Source organism: Ammospiza nelsoni, chromosome 11, assembly GCF_027579445.1.
Source record: "Ammospiza nelsoni isolate bAmmNel1 chromosome 11, bAmmNel1.pri, whole genome shotgun sequence".
Taxonomy (NCBI): domain Eukaryota; kingdom Metazoa; phylum Chordata; class Aves; order Passeriformes; family Passerellidae; genus Ammospiza; species Ammospiza nelsoni.
In genome coordinates, this window is record NC_080643.1 from 240,989 (window position 1) to 258,528 (window position 17,540).

The 17,540-nt window shown below is 35.3% G+C and overlaps 1 protein-coding gene across 3 annotated transcripts in view; it reads left to right on the forward strand.

Moving 5' to 3' along the window:
* Positions 1-17,540, forward strand: part of NR2C2 (nuclear receptor subfamily 2 group C member 2) — a 37,798-nt gene that overhangs the window by 11,849 nt on the left and 8,409 nt on the right. For all 3 annotated transcript variants that reach the window (XM_059480447.1, XM_059480445.1, XM_059480446.1), the window contains 11 exons: positions 216-416; positions 1,603-1,705; positions 2,740-2,919; positions 4,650-4,797; positions 6,460-6,553; positions 6,985-7,118; positions 9,730-9,907; positions 10,179-10,300; positions 10,819-10,958; positions 13,798-13,935; positions 15,438-15,543. In XM_059480447.1, the coding sequence (XP_059336430.1) occupies positions 216-416; positions 1,603-1,705; positions 2,740-2,919; positions 4,650-4,797; positions 6,460-6,553; positions 6,985-7,118; positions 9,730-9,907; positions 10,179-10,300; positions 10,819-10,958; positions 13,798-13,935; positions 15,438-15,543 (1,544 nt within the window). The remainder of the gene's footprint in view (positions 1-215; positions 417-1,602; positions 1,706-2,739; positions 2,920-4,649; positions 4,798-6,459; positions 6,554-6,984; positions 7,119-9,729; positions 9,908-10,178; positions 10,301-10,818; positions 10,959-13,797; positions 13,936-15,437; positions 15,544-17,540) is intronic.

Genomic DNA, 17,540 nt, shown 5'->3' on the forward strand with positions numbered 1-17,540 from the left:
GCCTGATTCCATCTTTTGATGATAACTTTAGGGAGTAACATCTGATGTAAAATATATTGGTAAATGTTAACTGGGTAACATCTCCCTAGTGATATTTATAAAGAAAACTTTGAGAGAGCTTCTTTTGTAATTTTCCACTGATATAATTCTGAGATGTAATGAAAGGTTTTAAAACAAAATTTACTGTGGTCACTAATTTCTTCAATGTTTTACAGATTGTGACAGATCAGCAAACAGGTCAGAAAATTCAAATAGTGACAGCAGTGGATTCAGCTGTGTCTCCAAAGCAACAGTTCATTTTAGCTAGTCCAGATGGAACTGGTGCAGGAAAGGTGATCCTGGCAGCACCTGAGACATCTAATGCCAAGCAGCTTATCTTTACCACCACAGACAACATTGTGCCAGGCAGAATTCAGGTAAATACAGTAATTTAGACGAACCATGTAATATTTTTGCAGGGGGGAGGTTGTTGTTTTTTTGTTTGTTTCTTTTGTTTCTAAATTAAGTCTAAATTGCAGTAGTTTTTTCATGACATGGATCAGACATACTGATTTTAGGCTTCATTGTTCAGTCACAAATCCTTCAGTCTTCACCTACCTCATGTATTCCATTGCACTTATCATCCCTCATCATGTGTTCTCATTCAGGTTCCAAAGACATATGGGAATCCTTAAGATAGTGCTTGTGAGAAGTGCCAGGATTTCTTAGTCTAAGATTCACTCATATACAGAGATACAACTCACCTGAGCAAATTTACATGAGTTCGTACTTTACATTCAGTATCAAGACATTACAATAAAGCTCTTATGTTTTTTTGTCGGTCTTGAGCATAATCTACATGAACAGAAGCTTTGGCAAGCCAATGATGTAACAATAATCTATCTCTCATGAAATTTCAGATTTCTTCCTAGCAGTCTTAAAAAAAAGAATAAAACAAATGAGAATGTGCCTGGTCTCTCTTGTTACTGTTACAATAGAGAATATTTTACAGGAAGAAGAGTAACTTTTACATAAATACTTTTAAAATGTTATTAAAAGTCTTCTAAAATTAATTTTCCATGATAAATAGGATATCTGACATTACAGAGGGGTTGGGTTTTTAAATTTTTCTTGGTTAAATTGAATGTTCAGAACAGAAGTTTTGGAATCCAAGGCCTTTGGAAGCTAAACTGTTTCTGTTATAGATCTGAGCTCCAGGCTATCCTCTCTGAACCACACATCCCTAATAGCTAGAGAAGAGATAGATGGGAACAGCATCTGAAAGCCAACTGTCTTTGGCTAAAGTATAGCAGCCACTTGAGAGTATTTCCAACAAGAGAAAAATACTGTTGATTGCACAAGTGAAGAAACATTTGTAATAAACAAAGCTAGCAGTTTTATTTGTAATTTGTTTTGATATGACTGTTTCAAAAGTCTCTCTGTTGTCAGTAAGAACTCTCATTAAATTGCATTTTATACTACTTAATTTCATTCCAAATGCCGTACTTATTCATAAATTCAGTCCCCTCTTCTTAGCTGATACACCAATCTTGTTCTATAGGCAAGACTCCTTACCTTTATATCTGGCTAATGACATCTTTTTGTTCTGGAATTTTGCTTTAGATAGTGACTGACTCTGCTTCAGTGGAACGTCTGCTAGGAAAAACTGATGTTCAGCGGCCCCAGGTAGTAGAATATTGTGTAGTCTGTGGTGATAAAGCATCAGGTAAGGAAGCCTTCAAAGTGGTATTGAAGAAACTTGCTTGAAAGGATGACTGGGATGAAGAGATGATTTTTCATGTGCTTAAACTGATTTAAGTTATGCTCATGGCAAAAGTAACTGAGTTTTTAAATGGAAAAATATACTCTGTATCTATACACAAAAAATAGCTAAACTCTGCCTGGAAGAATATTAGGTTTTCTCCTTGAACTGAAGCATACGATAAATTGGCTTAAAGATAAAATAATGATTAAATTGCTCCTGGTAATTGAAAAAGACTGCTTGAAGCATGTAGTCAAGTTCACCACAGTGATGTGCTACCATGAAATAAACATGTCACCTAAAAATGTGTAACTGCTCCAAGAAAATGCTTCTTAGTGCTCTCCAACAAACTTAACACTTCCTGGTAGATTTTTTTCTTCTACTATCACAAAACAAGGCAAGCAGAGATTATGTGAAACCTCAGTGCTTCAGTAACATGCTGTAACAAGGAATCTTAAGATAAAATTTTTTTATTTGTCAAGGGGGTGTTCTGTGCTTTCATCCTAGAGAGAAGACACCCTTCTGTCTCTTTTGCTCACTTTCTTTTTCTTCTTTTAAGTGTTTATGAAATTAAAACAATACCAGAATTAATATGGACAGGAAATTTAAATTAAGATTGCATTTTAAATTTTGGTGTAAAATTACTTGTTTTCTGAAACTACTTGAGCTCTTAGCTGATATAGTCTCTAAACGTATGCTATAGTCCGTAACAGCAGATAGAATTGTATCTGTACTTAAACAGAGTGGGAGCTACACCTTCATCAACCACACCTTCAGAAATAGCCTGAGCCTTCCTCTCTTCTCTCTCACCAAAACCCCTGACATTAGGTAAACCAGAAATATCTTGTGAGACTGTAGTAATGCTTTCATGGTCTAAAATGCTGGCATAAATCCAAAACAAATTTAAAGGATGACTTACAGTGTTTTACTTGGTTAAAATTAATATTTCTATGCTGAATTATAAGTAATTTTCAACTGATAATACATATGTTTCCTAGGTCGTCACTATGGTGCTGTCAGTTGTGAGGGATGCAAAGGTTTCTTTAAAAGGAGTGTAAGGAAGAATTTGACCTACAGTTGTCGTAGCAACCAGGACTGTATCATCAATAAACACCATCGGAATCGATGCCAGTTTTGTAGGCTTAAGAAATGTCTAGAGATGGGCATGAAAATGGAATGTGAGTGTTAAATACTCAGTGTGATATTGTTCCTACCAAATAACAATTATGTGGACTACAATTTGTTAGTGTGTTCTTTCTGCTTTGGTATATGTTGCTGGAAGGAAACAACGCTTTGGCAGCATCTAGTGCACCTTTCTTTCATCACCATTTTATGTCTGAAGTGCAGTAGTGGTTTGTTCTGAACCACGTCTCCAAGTACTGTTGCCTTTGAGGAGCCCAGTTACAGCTGCACTTAAAATGCATGTGCCAAACACAGCGTATGTTTATAACAGAAAATATTTTCACATGGATTGACATGAATCTGAATCTAATATTCTGTTTTGAGAATCTGCTTTCCTTCCAGTTTATTTTTGTGGCTTTTTCAGCCAGTGACAGAAAATAGTCTTTTTTTTCCCCTCTTTTTAAATTTTTATATTAATTTGATAATTTGTGAGCAGTGTTTTATGAGGCATTGTACAAAATGTCATATGTTTTAAAATATGCTTTCATGTTTGTATGTAGTATTTCATACATTTCCAGTGCTAGCAGCCAAACACTTGTTTCAATATATTTTTGTTTTCAGTTTATATCACGTGTTCTTCAATTTAGCACTATGTGAAACAATTACAAAGTTGTTTTGTGATACGATATAAGCAGGGTTAGTTCCAGCCACTGAGTTCAAGGGAAGCAAAACTTTAAACTGTAAATAGGAACATAATTGTTGTATTTGCACTGTGAAACTCCAGACCTGTTGTGACGATTCTGCTGCTTTACACACAATGTGCTGAATATAAGATGAGATGTTTGTGCAAGAAAAACCTGCTGCAGTTCCAGATAGCAAACCTTCCTTCTTCCAATATGATTTGGGTATATGTTTATTGACTTCACTGGCTTTGAGTCAGGCCTCTGATTAATTTATATGTATTCACCAAGTCAGTAAATTTGATATGCCAAATCGGAAGCCCCTAAATTTTGCTAATAGTAACAGCAATAGTAAAAATAAAACCAGGAACTAAGTAACTCTTGCTGGTTGTGAGGATAACTTTCTGTAATATGTTTAATAATAATATTTTAATATTATAAAGATGTACTTTTCACTTTCTTTAAAAGTTACAAATTGCTTCTTGCTTTTTTTTTCATTAAAAAACTTCCTACACTTGTTTGGCACTTCAGTGACTGCACTTAGTTTGTTTCAATTCTCAAGTATAAATGTAGATTATGAAAGGGTTAGTTTTGGAACACTCTTCCCTAACTGGGAGGAAATAATGGCTGTGAGTGAAGTGTATTTTATGCAGAAGGTATCCTCTCAAGGAGTTTACCTGCATCTCTCAGGTAACTTGCCTCTCTTGACTTTTTCAGGGTTTGCATCGTTTTGTGTCATCCAGAATAGAAATCTGCCTAACATTTAGATATAGCTTGTGCCTGTAAAAAAAAATACAAATTGAAAACACAATCTGTAGAATCTTCCATCTTATCAAATGCCAAAAAAAGAGCGATATTTCATTCCAGATCAGCAAAACTTGAAGCAAAAGATTAATCTCTGACCTTCTTAGTTAAAAATATATGTAAAAATACACATACTCACAGATATAGTAAAATTGGAGCCTGCGTTTCTTCCCTCTTGGTATTAAATTTCCAGTTTTTAACTGAGCTGGTACACTATCATAACTGCAGGAATTTTACTGACTTTTTGTATTTTTCATTTGAAATATTTCCTTTCAAATCTGTATGTTTCTATCTTTATGTAGCGGTTCAAAGTGAAAGAAAGCCTTTTGATGTGCAACGTGAAAAACCAACCAACTGTGCAGCTTCTACTGAAAAAATCTATATAAGAAAAGATCTTCGAAGCCCTCTAATAGCAACTCCAACATTTGTGGCAGATAAAGATGGGACACGGTGAGTACCTCAGTTCCACGTATCTTCTTTCACGTCATTTGTGCACATTACTTTGCAATCACACCTATATTCTTTCTCCCCTCTGCTCTTAGAGGGAACAGAAAAGAACTTTAATGCACACATCATCTGTTTCCATTACCAAGGCCAATGTAGGTTCTGCTTCTCATGAAAGTTTTTATGTCTGCATACAGGTATGTGGTTTTCAGTTCAGAGCTGGCTCTTGTCCAGCCAGGTCAGAACAATGCAGAGCAACTGAATGATATTCAAGCAGAAAGCATGTAGGCTAATGCTGTGATACATTTGAGTTAGCATTTCTCTGAAATCAGATCTGCAAATGGCAGACTCAGGCTTCGTTCTCCTAAAGACACTAGTTAGGGAGACTCAGTGACTGCTGATTCGCATCCCAAATACTGGTTTCAATAACAGCAAAACAGCAGCTTCCTTTTACTATATGGAAGATACTCCAAAGTGGTTCCTGTACCTTACTGCTGCAGCAATTCCTGCACTCTCAGGTGTCTCCTTAGGCAATGGGTGTGAAAATGCACATCATTACAAACAAAGGCAAGATTTCTTTTTTTCCTTTTCGGAATAGAATAAAAAAAGTCTAGGTTATATATGACATTTTTAGAACTGTAGTTTATGAATGGTTGAGAACTATGTAAAAATTTGGATATTTTTATTCAGTTTTCATAAGGGAAGAAGTGTGTTTAATTTTTCATATACATACTCCTTGTTGAACAAATGACACTGCAGTTAGGAAGTTTGGGCTGCAGGTTTCTTGGAGAATTGTTTTTCAGTGTTCTTGTTTGAAAGAAGTACTCACAGAGACATTTGCTTCTTAAAAATTTCCTTGAGCTACAGATCCATTACAGACCTATAAACACTACTATAGTCATTAAGAACCACTCTGTTATTTATGTAGTATGTAGATTTGCATAATGCATGATAATTTGCTGCCTGTGCTTGTTCACAATGATAGCTGTTAGTGTAGGACCCCTTGTACTGTAATGTCCTGCAGCCTTGCACCTGTGTTGTGTGCATTGCTGTCATGTTACAGCACTTGGAGCATCACATAAGTAAACTTCTTGCTGACTGTAAAGACTTTCCACTGTCTCCCTAAATTAGATACAGGAGAGGGGGAGGATATTTGATCAAAAAACAGTGGAAGTAAAGGCAGCAGAGATTTTATGCAGGCTTTAATTATGTGACTGTTTCTGACTATATTTTGGAATATAAAAAATATTTTTATGACTTTTATTTAGTGCTGGCCAGTGTCTTGCTCGGAATACAGAGTTATGCCTTCCTCCTAAGTCTAATATAAAACTAAAGCTACCAGGTGACTTCTGAGAGCATGAGACGACAACAGCTTTCCTTAAAGCAGACCAAACCAGAACAAAAAGAAAATGAGAAGATATGCATTTGGGAAGTTCTTGTTGTTGTTTTTGTACTGGAAATTATAAGATCTTTCAGTCTTTCTGTCTTTCAAGCTACTTTTTGGGAACTGTTTCAGAAAGACTTAAGTCCTGTTAAATAAACTGTAAGCCTCACTAAATTGTTTATTTAAAAACTGGTAATTCCTTTTATGATCTCATGAGTTGTTACACATGCTTCTGATTAATGGAAAATACTATTGATCATCAGATGCCTTACGCTTTTGAACAGGTCAGCCGGTCTTCTTGATCCAGGAATGCTCGTGAATATTCAGCAACCTTTGATCAGGGATGATGGTACAGTCCTCCTAGCTGCTGATTCCAAGGTATTACTGTCTCTTTTCAGTTCTGAGATATCTATTAATTTGTTCAGATTACTTTATCTACTAGTCTCAAACAGCTGTTGCACATAGTCTCAAATAGTTGTTGCTCTTGAAAAGATAAGGTTGTGATAAGTGTGAAGAACTGTATGAATGGATATAATAAATTGATCAATAGGATTGTGGTTTCTTTTGGCAAGCATATTTCTGCAAAAGGTCACCTACAGTTAGTTCTCAATATGATGTCTCATCTGTGACTAGGATTGATAATTATCTTTAAATCCTATTTAAAGATAATTGTGAACCATTGTTCTTCCTGGCATTCAGAAAGAAGGAAAAGGTGCATAGGGGAAAAGGAATAAAAAGATTGAAAATGAGGGGGAAATTATACATATTAACTATAATTTTGATTTACTAAAACAGTGCTTCCTTTTTAGGCTGAAACAAGCCAGGGTGCCTTAGGAACACTAGCAAATGTTGTAACATCTCTTGCTAATCTCAGTGAGTCACTAAATAATGGAGATACTTCTGAAGTTCAACAAGAAGAGCAATCTGCAAGTGAGATTACACGGTATGCCTTCATATTTACACCTTATTTAGTAATTTGTGTTCTATGTGGTGTATCCTTGTACTCATTCATTAAATTAATTTGCCATTGTTGCATGAGACACAGTATAGATTGCCAGACTGCCCCTACTTTGAAACAAAATACCAGCTCTTTAGCAATCAGTTTTGGCTCTTGCCCTCTTGTGAAGAACTGTGTCCTGTGTAACAAGTGTAGTATTCTAAAGCTAGACCAGATTTGGTTCTCAGAAAAATTAACAATTACTTGTTTGTGACCCTGAAAGACTCTGAGAATAGCAACATTTCAGTGCCATTTTATTTCACAGATGTATTTTATGTAAGCTTCTCCTGTGCAATGCTTGTGCCCTAAGCCCTGCTCTTTAAGAGTCTGTATTACAGCAGATTTATTTTTGAAATTGTGCTGCCATAAAATCTCCTGGTAATGTAGATTTAGAAAGAGTTTGAAGTCTTTCTTTTCTTAAGGAAAAATATATGAAAAAGGAGCGTGGAATATTAAAATTTCCAGCACAGCTTGAGATTTGCAAGGCTGGGATTTTTTTGTTGGGTGTTTTTGGTTGTGTTTTTTGTGTGGGGAAGCAGATTGGTTGAATTTAGCAGTATAGGTTAATAAGACAACATACTTGGACTCAAAATTGTCCACTGTTTCTCAAAAAGAAGATTTTTAGGAGGAGCTTAACTGTCATGGTTTAAGAATGGTATTCTCCAATTTAATGTTCACACTTAAATTATGCTGCTACTTGCTCCCCCTCCGTCTCCAGTCAGAGGCACAAAAGGCAGAGATCACAGGTTGAAATAGGAACAGTTTACTGGGAACAGCAATGAGACTAGCAAACAAACAGTAACAGCAAAATGAAACAGTAATAGCCACAACATCAATAACAAAAGGTATAAGAAAAATGATTTACACAGAAAAGCCCCTGACAGTAAAGAAATACCAGACCAGTCTGCCCACTACACTGACTGGAAAACACCTCTCTGGGGAGAGAGAGAGAAAGCACGAGAGTGAGAAGGACATTAATTAATGTCCATCTGGGCTGACTGGGTTTAAAGGAAGTATAATGGATAGTTCCACACATGAGAAAAACAAGATACTGTACCCAGAGAAGGAAAATGCTCCTTTATTTCTATTAAATAAGACTGCTAAGTCTTTCATTTGAACTCTTCAAGTGAAGTGAATTAATATTTTAAGATACTTGACACTGCAATGTCAGCTTATGTTAACCTCTTACTCCTTCTTTAAAGCAGAAAAATAATTATTAAAATACCTCTCCCAAAAAAACATCTTGACAAAAAATGGCAAAGAAGCACAATACCATAACAATGTCCACTGGTATGAAATTGGAACACAAAATTCTTCTTTACATTTAAGCTCTGTTAATCCAAAGAGAATTTACAGTGATCTCTTTGGGTAATGATCCAGCAACAGCTTGAGTATAAAGAAGACCAGGGACCAGCCTCTCTTGTGTTACTGTCATAAGGCTTTTAAGGCTCTATGTATACTGGGAGATCAGGATGCCTGCCTATATTTCATCTTAAGGGAAAGGAAATTCAGGCATAGTGTCTAGAAGAAAACCACACTGTTCTCCATTGTTCCAAAAAGCTGGAGATCAAGGATGGGGACAAGGAGAGGGACTTTGTTCTTCAGAATACATCTGGTCTGTAATCCTCACCGAATCTGTGAGAAGGGGGAATAGTAAATGCTAAGTGCAAGAGGACTGTTGAGATTTATGCCCAGCAGACAACTAAGCCTCACACAGCTGCTCCCTCAGTCCAGTGGGACTGGTGATACAATCAGAAGGGCAAAAGTGAGAAAACTTGTGGGTTGAGATAAAAACAGTTTAATAGGTGAAGCAAAAGCCACACACACAAGCAATGTAAAGAAATTAATTCACTACCTTCCATGGGCAGCCAGGGATTCAGCAACCTCCAGGATGGCACGGCTGGGGCATGTGCAACAGTTACTTCCAAAGACAAATACTACCACTTCAGATCCCCCCACTTCCTCTTTCTCCTCCCTTCTTTTTATAAGTGTGACATCACAAAGTATGGAATAATCCTTGTATCAGTTGGGGTCAGCTGTCCTGGATGTGTCAGATCCAAACTTCTTATGCACACCCAGCTTCCTCACTGGGGGGAGGACAAGAAGCAGAAAAGGCCTTTACACAGCACAAGCACTGCTATGCATAACAAAAACATCTCTGTATTATTAACATTGTTTTCAATACAAATCCAAAATACAGCCCCATACTAGCTACAGTGAAGAAAATTAATCTATCCCAGCCACAACCAGTACAGCACAAGGCCCCTTTACTAGTACAAAACTAGGATAAAACTGTCAGAGCAGGATTTACAGTATGAAATCCTTCCCTTATAGAGGAGATCTTTTACCAGCAGTATGTGGCCACATCTGTTTGTTTTATTAATGCCCAAAGAGTACAGAGGGACCAAATTGTAATGAAACATCTGGCCTTCTGTCATCCTAAAGAGTTCTTGTGTATGTTGCCTCTAAGTTGAAATATTTTATAGCATTTAATTTGAGCACTGTGAAATTTTTAAGATCTAAGGAAGCACTCTTTCATTGTTTACTTATATTTTAGGGCATTTGATACTTTGGCTAAAGCACTTAATACCACAGATGGTACAACAGCTCATAACTTGGCAGATGGGATGGATCCTACAGGAGGAGGGAATATTCATGTAATCAGTAGAGATCAGTCAACACCAATTATTGAAGTGGAAGGACCCCTACTTACAGATACACATGTCACATTTAAGGTAGGTGCTTCTTTAAATGTCTGACTAAACAAACTAATGCTTAAGATGTATATGCTCCTACATAATTTCTTGTCTCATATTCCCAATTTACATTCCTTGCCAGTAGTAATGAGTTATTTAGTACAATTTTCCTTTGACAACTTCTTGTCGCACTGTTGATTGTGATGGACTATGAGAGTACTTTGAATGTTTTTGCTGGTTATTTCACCAATGATAAAAACTAGTTTATGTCTGAACTATATGTGTTGTGCTGTACTTTTATTTTTTGCAGCTGACAATGCCCAGTCCGATGCCAGAGTACCTTAATGTACACTACATCTGTGAGTCAGCATCACGACTCCTTTTCCTCTCTATGCACTGGGCTAGGTCCATACCTGCGTTTCAAGCTCTTGGGTAAATGGACATACTCCGTTTGAATGGTTTGCTTTTGAATGAATTTAAGCACTCATCTGAATGCTTCCAGATATTTTGAACTTTTTAGTTACAATATTTTTTCATTTTTAATTAATATTTTAAAATGTGTGAAGACTATGCAATATTCCCTGTTTTGAAGAATAAAATAGAAGATGGCAGAAGGGAGGGTAACTACAATATCTGATGTTACTGTGGGTACATAAACTAAATCCAAATCAAAAGCAAGCATTAATTTGTAGAAATTAAATGCTTGCTTGATACCTTACTAAAGAACTGATGAGCACCATTTCACAGATAAACCAAAATGGTTTCATAGTCTATAATTTCTTTTTGCTTCTTGAAATACTTGTAATATGCTAATATATGCCTGTTACCAAAAAGTTTTGCAACAGATTAATCCTTATTATGAATTGTTATACATAACATAATTATACATAGGGCAATACCAAGCTGACATGCAAACTACCTAGTGTTGTTTGATTTTCTGCTGTTTATAGGCAGGACTGTAATACGAGCCTTGTGCGTGCCTGCTGGAATGAACTGTTTACCTTAGGGCTGGCACAGTGTGCACAGGTGATGAGTCTGTCCACTATCCTGGGAGCAATTGTCAACCACCTCCAGAACAGCATACAAGAAGGTATGTTACCAGTGCTGCTAACAATACAGGGATGTTTGGATAACTTTGGCCAAAGGTGTTTCCCCATCAGTGTCTAAATTGTTCACCAGGAACCAGGAGAAGGTGAAGCTTTCTCTTGCATAATTACCTTTCCCCTGGTGATTGACAATTTTGTTGCACTGTCCTCACAGAGATATCTGTGGGATAGAAGTGTCCATAGAGGCAAGGCGGTCTTCTATGCCTGACTGATATTACAGAGAAAGTTCATCCTAAAATACTCCTTGGATGTGCTCAGAGGGTTTTCTTCCCATCCAGATGTATGTTTTTTCCTCCTAGAATAATGATATCCTCTTCCAAACCACACCAGACTTTTTCCTTCAGGAACTTTCCTTCTCCTCTTTATGGTGTAAAAACACAGTGTTTGCCAATTATCACAACAAGCATATTATTGCATGTATAATGGTTTTGGATACTACTGTAATGCAATAATGATTAATGTATTTTGAAGTGCCCTTGAAGCATTAAGCAACCTCATTTCTTGACATTCTTAACAAGATGTATGTAATTTTATTTTTTAATTCAACATTGGTTTGTTGATAATGATGATTATATCTTGAATGGATGAAAATCTGTTATATTTGCTTTTTTTCATTCTTTAAAGACCTTCCAATCAATAGGATTCACTGGAATGAAAATAATATTTACTTTTAAAAGGAGGAAGAAAACAATGCTACCAGTTTAAAACTCTGCAAAGACAGCATAATACATGAAAACTACTTTAAATTTACACGTCCGTTAAAAGCAGTTATAGAATACTATTTAGTATCATTTAAAAATACTTTTTTATGGTGTCATTATTTTGCACACAGAAAAAATTAGAAAATAGTTTTTTACTGAGGAGAGTAAAACAGATGTGTTTTTCCAGACCTGAAGGATATTAAATATTTTTCCAGCTATCTTCTTTGTATATTTTGCAGTTCTACAATCAAGCTTTAATCTACTTTATTAGCTTCATCATGATAAAGTAAATTAGACTGAAATTTGATTCTTTAATGGATATTATGCTTTAATTGCTTTCATAATGAATATAGAGTTGTTTCTTGTTTTGGTTTTGGGGGGGGTTTTTGTTGGTTGGTTTTTGTTTGTTTTGGTTTGTTTTCTCATTTAAGAGAGCCTGGACAGTCCCAAAATACAACAGAGTGCTGCCTCTTTCCTGGAGTTGAAAAGATGAGTAGGGAAACCTGCATATTGGATGTTCTATGCAAAGTTAGGCTTTATATCTGTTTCACATTGCACAGAACTGTGTATTCCACCTTTGTTCCAAGCAGTGGAGAGGAGTAAGTGGGAGGGCTGTTACAGCTGGTTCCACTTCTGTTCTTATGCATCAATGTTGTAAAAAAATATTTTTTTTCTAGACCCTGCACTTACACTCATACTGCGTTAGCTGAAACCAGCCAATGAAAGAGGATCATTAGTGTTATTTATCTATTCTGCAAAGTTATCATGTTACATTTGTATTATACCTTCAAAATTCAAAACAAAGTAAAGAAATTTCAGAACTTTATTTATTAGTGATGAAGCTGCTTATAAACTCTGGAATTCTAATTTTCTAAAATTGCTTTTCCTGAGTTTTTCTAGACCATATTTTCCCATTTAATACAGAAATAAAAACATTACATTATGTCTATCTTCATCCATCTCGAGTAACTAAAAATTTGTATCACAATTAATGATTTAAGAAATGTAGATTATGTTTTCATTCTTATTTCAAGACTGTGAAAAAAATGGTTCTTCCATTCATTTAATCTTCTTATTGCAGTTCCAGAAAATAGATCAAATCATAATAAACTATGTCAAAGATTCTGTTTAAGCAACATGGAGTCTAAGCAATCCTATGCACTATAAGCTGTATAAAGAAAAATAAAATATTCAAATTAAAATTACCTGAAATACTAGCATTGGAGATTATGACTGGAATAAAATTCTTCTAATATGTTTTTCAAGGAAAGGCTTTTATCCCTTGTAAACTGACTTCTGAAGTTTGATAATAGTAATTATATATTTTAAAAAGGTCTTAATGTATTCTCTAATGTTTTTATTCCTTGACTAGTTTTAGATATGGAGTCCAATATAAGGATTTCTATTAACCAAAATAGAAATCTCTCCCTTCCTAGGTTAGCAGCTAATACCACTCACTTGTAACAGATCTATAAATAAAATACATCTTTTAAATTGAAATTTTAAGATAGATTATGAACCCAGTATAAGGAATGTGATCTTTCAAATGATGGAAGAATCTGTGTACGTGTATTTCAGTGCATTTACCCTATCAGATGGGAAAAAGACTATTTACCATAGCTAATGAAAAGTTCACTCCTAAAAGTACGCACAGAGGAGAAAGTAGCACTGTCATTACTGTTCTTGTATTCACTTTTGTAAAGGCTAATTCAATAATGTTTGAATTTAAAAATAGGGTAGCGCGTTAGTATTTGCTTTGTGCTTCTGTTCATTCCCAGAATCACTCTAGCCATTTTTAGGACAATGCAGCATCATTTCAGAATCTCTGCTCAGAACAGTACTTCACTGGAAACGGTTTGGTGTGGCAGATTATGCTGTCCTGGCAACAGGATAACATTCTGTTGCTAGAATGTTCTTAACATTGTTTGCTAGCTCCGGGTCTGTCTCGGACTTTAAAAATTCACTTTGCTTTCACAATAATTCAGGCCATTCTTATATGTTAAGTGGTTCCAAGACAGCAAAAGACTTGCAAATATCATTGACTTGGTTTATAAAACTTTATTTGTTAATATATTAGAAATGCTTGAGCTCAGATGAAATAGTAAGCAATATCTTTTTGTAGATAAACTTTCTGGCGACAGAATAAAGCAAGTCATGGAACACATCTGGAAACTTCAGGAGTTCTGTAACAGCATGGCCAAGCTTGATATTGATGGATATGAATATGCATACCTTAAAGCTATAGTCCTTTTTAGCCCTGGTAAGGAATTTAGTAATCATATTTTTAAATAATAAGTCTTAATATGCAAATTCTTTAGTATTTTTTAAATGAGACTAATATCTTGAGATGAGACTCCTCATCTCAAGGAGGAGTTGTTGCAGATAAAATTATTGTTTCATAATGATTATCATAATAGGTGTCTTAAAATAACTTCAGAGCAACATATCCATGTTATTTACAGTTCAAATCTATCAGGTGTTTCCTGTATATTCATCCTAGAAGATTAGATTCTCAAGTTACCTTCAGGTGAGAATCTATGAGTAATAAATTATCTGGAATGTGTGCTAGCAATATTAGCGAGGTAAATGGTGAGGGGGATTAGAAGAAATGCATTTTCCGAGTGACAAAAAGAAATCTGCTTCAATTTTAGTATTTTTAATATACTTATAAGAGGAATAGCTGAAATATAAGCAGAAATACCTATTGTATATGAAACTTCCATAAAATCTCAAAAACTGAATGTAAATAGGCTGTCTTCCATTTGTTACTAAAAAAGGACAGCAGACAGCTAAAGCAGTTTCTGAAATATGAAAATTTACTCAAAGAAGACCCTTAAGATTTTCTAGAACGATAAAGAAACTAGAAGTGGCAGTCTTTTCAGCAAAGACGGAAATGTTTCAAGGACACACAAAGGTTAATCTAAAACTGCTGACAGGTTGAGTAAAAGGGAAGGTTTTGCTCAGAAATGCATATTATTTACTTTATTTCAAAGGTATTTACTACTTTGTATTTAACAGAATACAAAGTAAAAGGATATACTGCTATTGGTGTGTTTGCTTGGGTTTTTTTTGCATTCGTAACTATTTTTCTCTTTGTAATAAAAGTTAATTAGAAGATACTGGTGTCCTGAAATGTTCTTTTGAATTTTTTGGGGGAGATTGTCCCATTAGAGTTAGGTTTGTTAGGGGTTTTGAGTTGGAAAAGCAAGAAATGATCCAAACTCAAGGTAGCTCTTTCCTATTTCAAGGGACAAGCAGTTTGGACACATGAGTGAAGATATTTCGGCATACTAAGAGAAGTGATATTTTGTGGGTTTGCTTTTTTTTTGCTCTGAGAACATGGCTGTCTGAGGAGCTGAGCTAGCTGGAATTAAAACATGAGACAGACTTGAGAAGATTAAGACATTGATCTATCAAGAAAATAACCCTAGATACTGCTTAGCCAGCCTAGTTAGAACAAATCACAGAGGCAACCATTTAAACAGGCAAAGCTAAAAACAAATTCTATGTCATTGCCTGGTACACACATACAGGCTTAATCTTTGTCCACTTTCTTATGGATACACACAGCTCTAGAGAGAAAAGTGAACAAGCTAATTCTGAAGCCAGGAAGTAAATGTTTACCTTTATACAGCTAGGATGTTAAACATCACAATACCAGAGAAATATTTCATTGAAATTAAATGTGAGAGTCTTATAAATACATTTATTTCAAAATGTATAGGGAAACTATCGACATACAGAAATGTTTTGTTTCTTTAGATCACCCTGGTCTGACCAGTTCAACCCAAATAGAAAAATTCCAGGAGAAGGCACAGATGGAATTGCAGGACTATGTACAAAAAACCTATCCAGAAGATACTTATAGGTATTTATCTCTAAAGTACCCAAAGTAATGTTGTGGGCTGTAGCTAACAGAAGTACGAAATAATGTCATTGATGGTTTTGACTTTCGGGGTTTGGGTTTTTTTCTGACTGTTGGTGAGAAAGAACTAAAACCCAATTCATAAAAGCAGGTCTGTTTAAAGATATATAGAAACAAGAATAGCTGTCCAGCTTACTCCATGTAAATTAAATTTATTAGTACTTTCTTGGCTTTTGAGGGATTTGAGATTGTCATAGTCATGTTTCGAAAAGAAAACAGACTTATTTTTTTAGAAGTTTGGGGGATAACTGCTTCAACTGACTAATTCACACTGCTTCTTTTTTCAAGTTACTATTTTAAAGTCTCTTTGACAACTAAAAGGTGATTATCATCCTTGAAATGTTTTTTTAAGTTGCATATGCAGGAAAATGTTAAAACTGTCAGTTATAGCCCTTGGAAAAACAATGACACATATAACAAGGAACAATAACCATTTCTCAAACTTCTGTTTATAAGAAATTCCTAGTTATTTTCTCCCCCGGGTTTAGTGGTTTTTTTTTTAATTTCCAAGGACTTCTCTGAAATTATTTAACTTGGTTTTTTTCACTTCTCAGCTCTTCTGTTTGCTATGTGCTAGAAACAATTACTGTATTTTCTAAGAATCTCCACCAAAACTCAAAATTCATAAACACAATAATTCTCTGCATTTTCAGGGAACTACTCACCTTTGTCTGTAAGATATACTAGAACATGTTCTTTTTTACTGTGAAAGGCATCCTCATGTAAAGAATAAATCCCATACACTTAAGTATGGTCTGGGGGTGGAGTAACTAAAAAGAAGAAAAAAACCTGTCTGAAAAAGAAAGCTTCTCCCATCTATGTTTTCTGCCCTGATCTTGCAGAATTAACACTGTGGTGCAATGAAAATAGGATTGTCTGCCTCAGAAATATCCTCAAATCCCAAATTCTTCCATGTACAATTGAGGCCTTCTGGTTTGATTAGTGAGAGCTGAATATCTACCATAAAACTAAATATAAAGTTTGTTCCATATACTTACTTCTCATAATAGTGTCTTGGGGAAGAAAATCAGAGTTACATTCTCCAAGCAGTGTCTTGTATTTTAACTAATAGTGTCTCTATCTCTATGCTCCCCTACAGACAAGTAAGTTTAGAGAACAAATCTGTTTATTTCTGAGCAACTGAGTGCTGGTAGAAATTAAGATAGGGGACAAGTGTTACAATTTTCATAAAAACAAGAGCATAGTTTCAATCTTTTTGCCCTAAAGTTTACAAGATATGGTATATTAGCAGGATGGACCTTAGATATTTTCTCCATAAATATTCAAGCATTTTCCAGAGCACCTGTGGTCAGTGCTACTCAAGGTTTGCTATTACGTGGCTCTGGTTCAGAAAATTTATTTGGTTTAGCATTTGTGATGCACATCTGCCATATGAATGGCAGCAAAATACTTTCATCACTGTCCTAAATTTCATATTAATGGGAAGTCTAGCATTTCAATACAGTCACTTCATTGTATTGGATATCTGTTAACATCTTGGTAAATAAAACACCAGGGCAATTTGGGAATATTTATGCTTAACAGTACATTCCCCCAAATTCCTTTTCTCATTAGAAGCCAATTCTCTTTTTTCTGTTTATATACATCCAGCCCCCTTCCTGCTATCTCATGTCGCATGAAGTTGCTAGGCAACTGAGGACTATGCTGTTTATGGCTGAAATTTTAATTAAGCATTGTGCTCTTAAAATGGTGCAAATGTTCACACTAATCAACATAAATATCATTAGTCTCAGCATTGTTTGTCCAGAGCTGGGAATTTCAAAAGCAGGCCAAGAAAATTGTGTGTTTGTACGTACATGTTCTATCTACAAAGGGCATTAACACGTCCCTTTCACTGGAAAACTACAAAGCTACTTAGGTTTCATTTTGCTTGCAGGATAGAACAGCAACCATTCTTTTTGTGGTGTAGCCAAATTAGC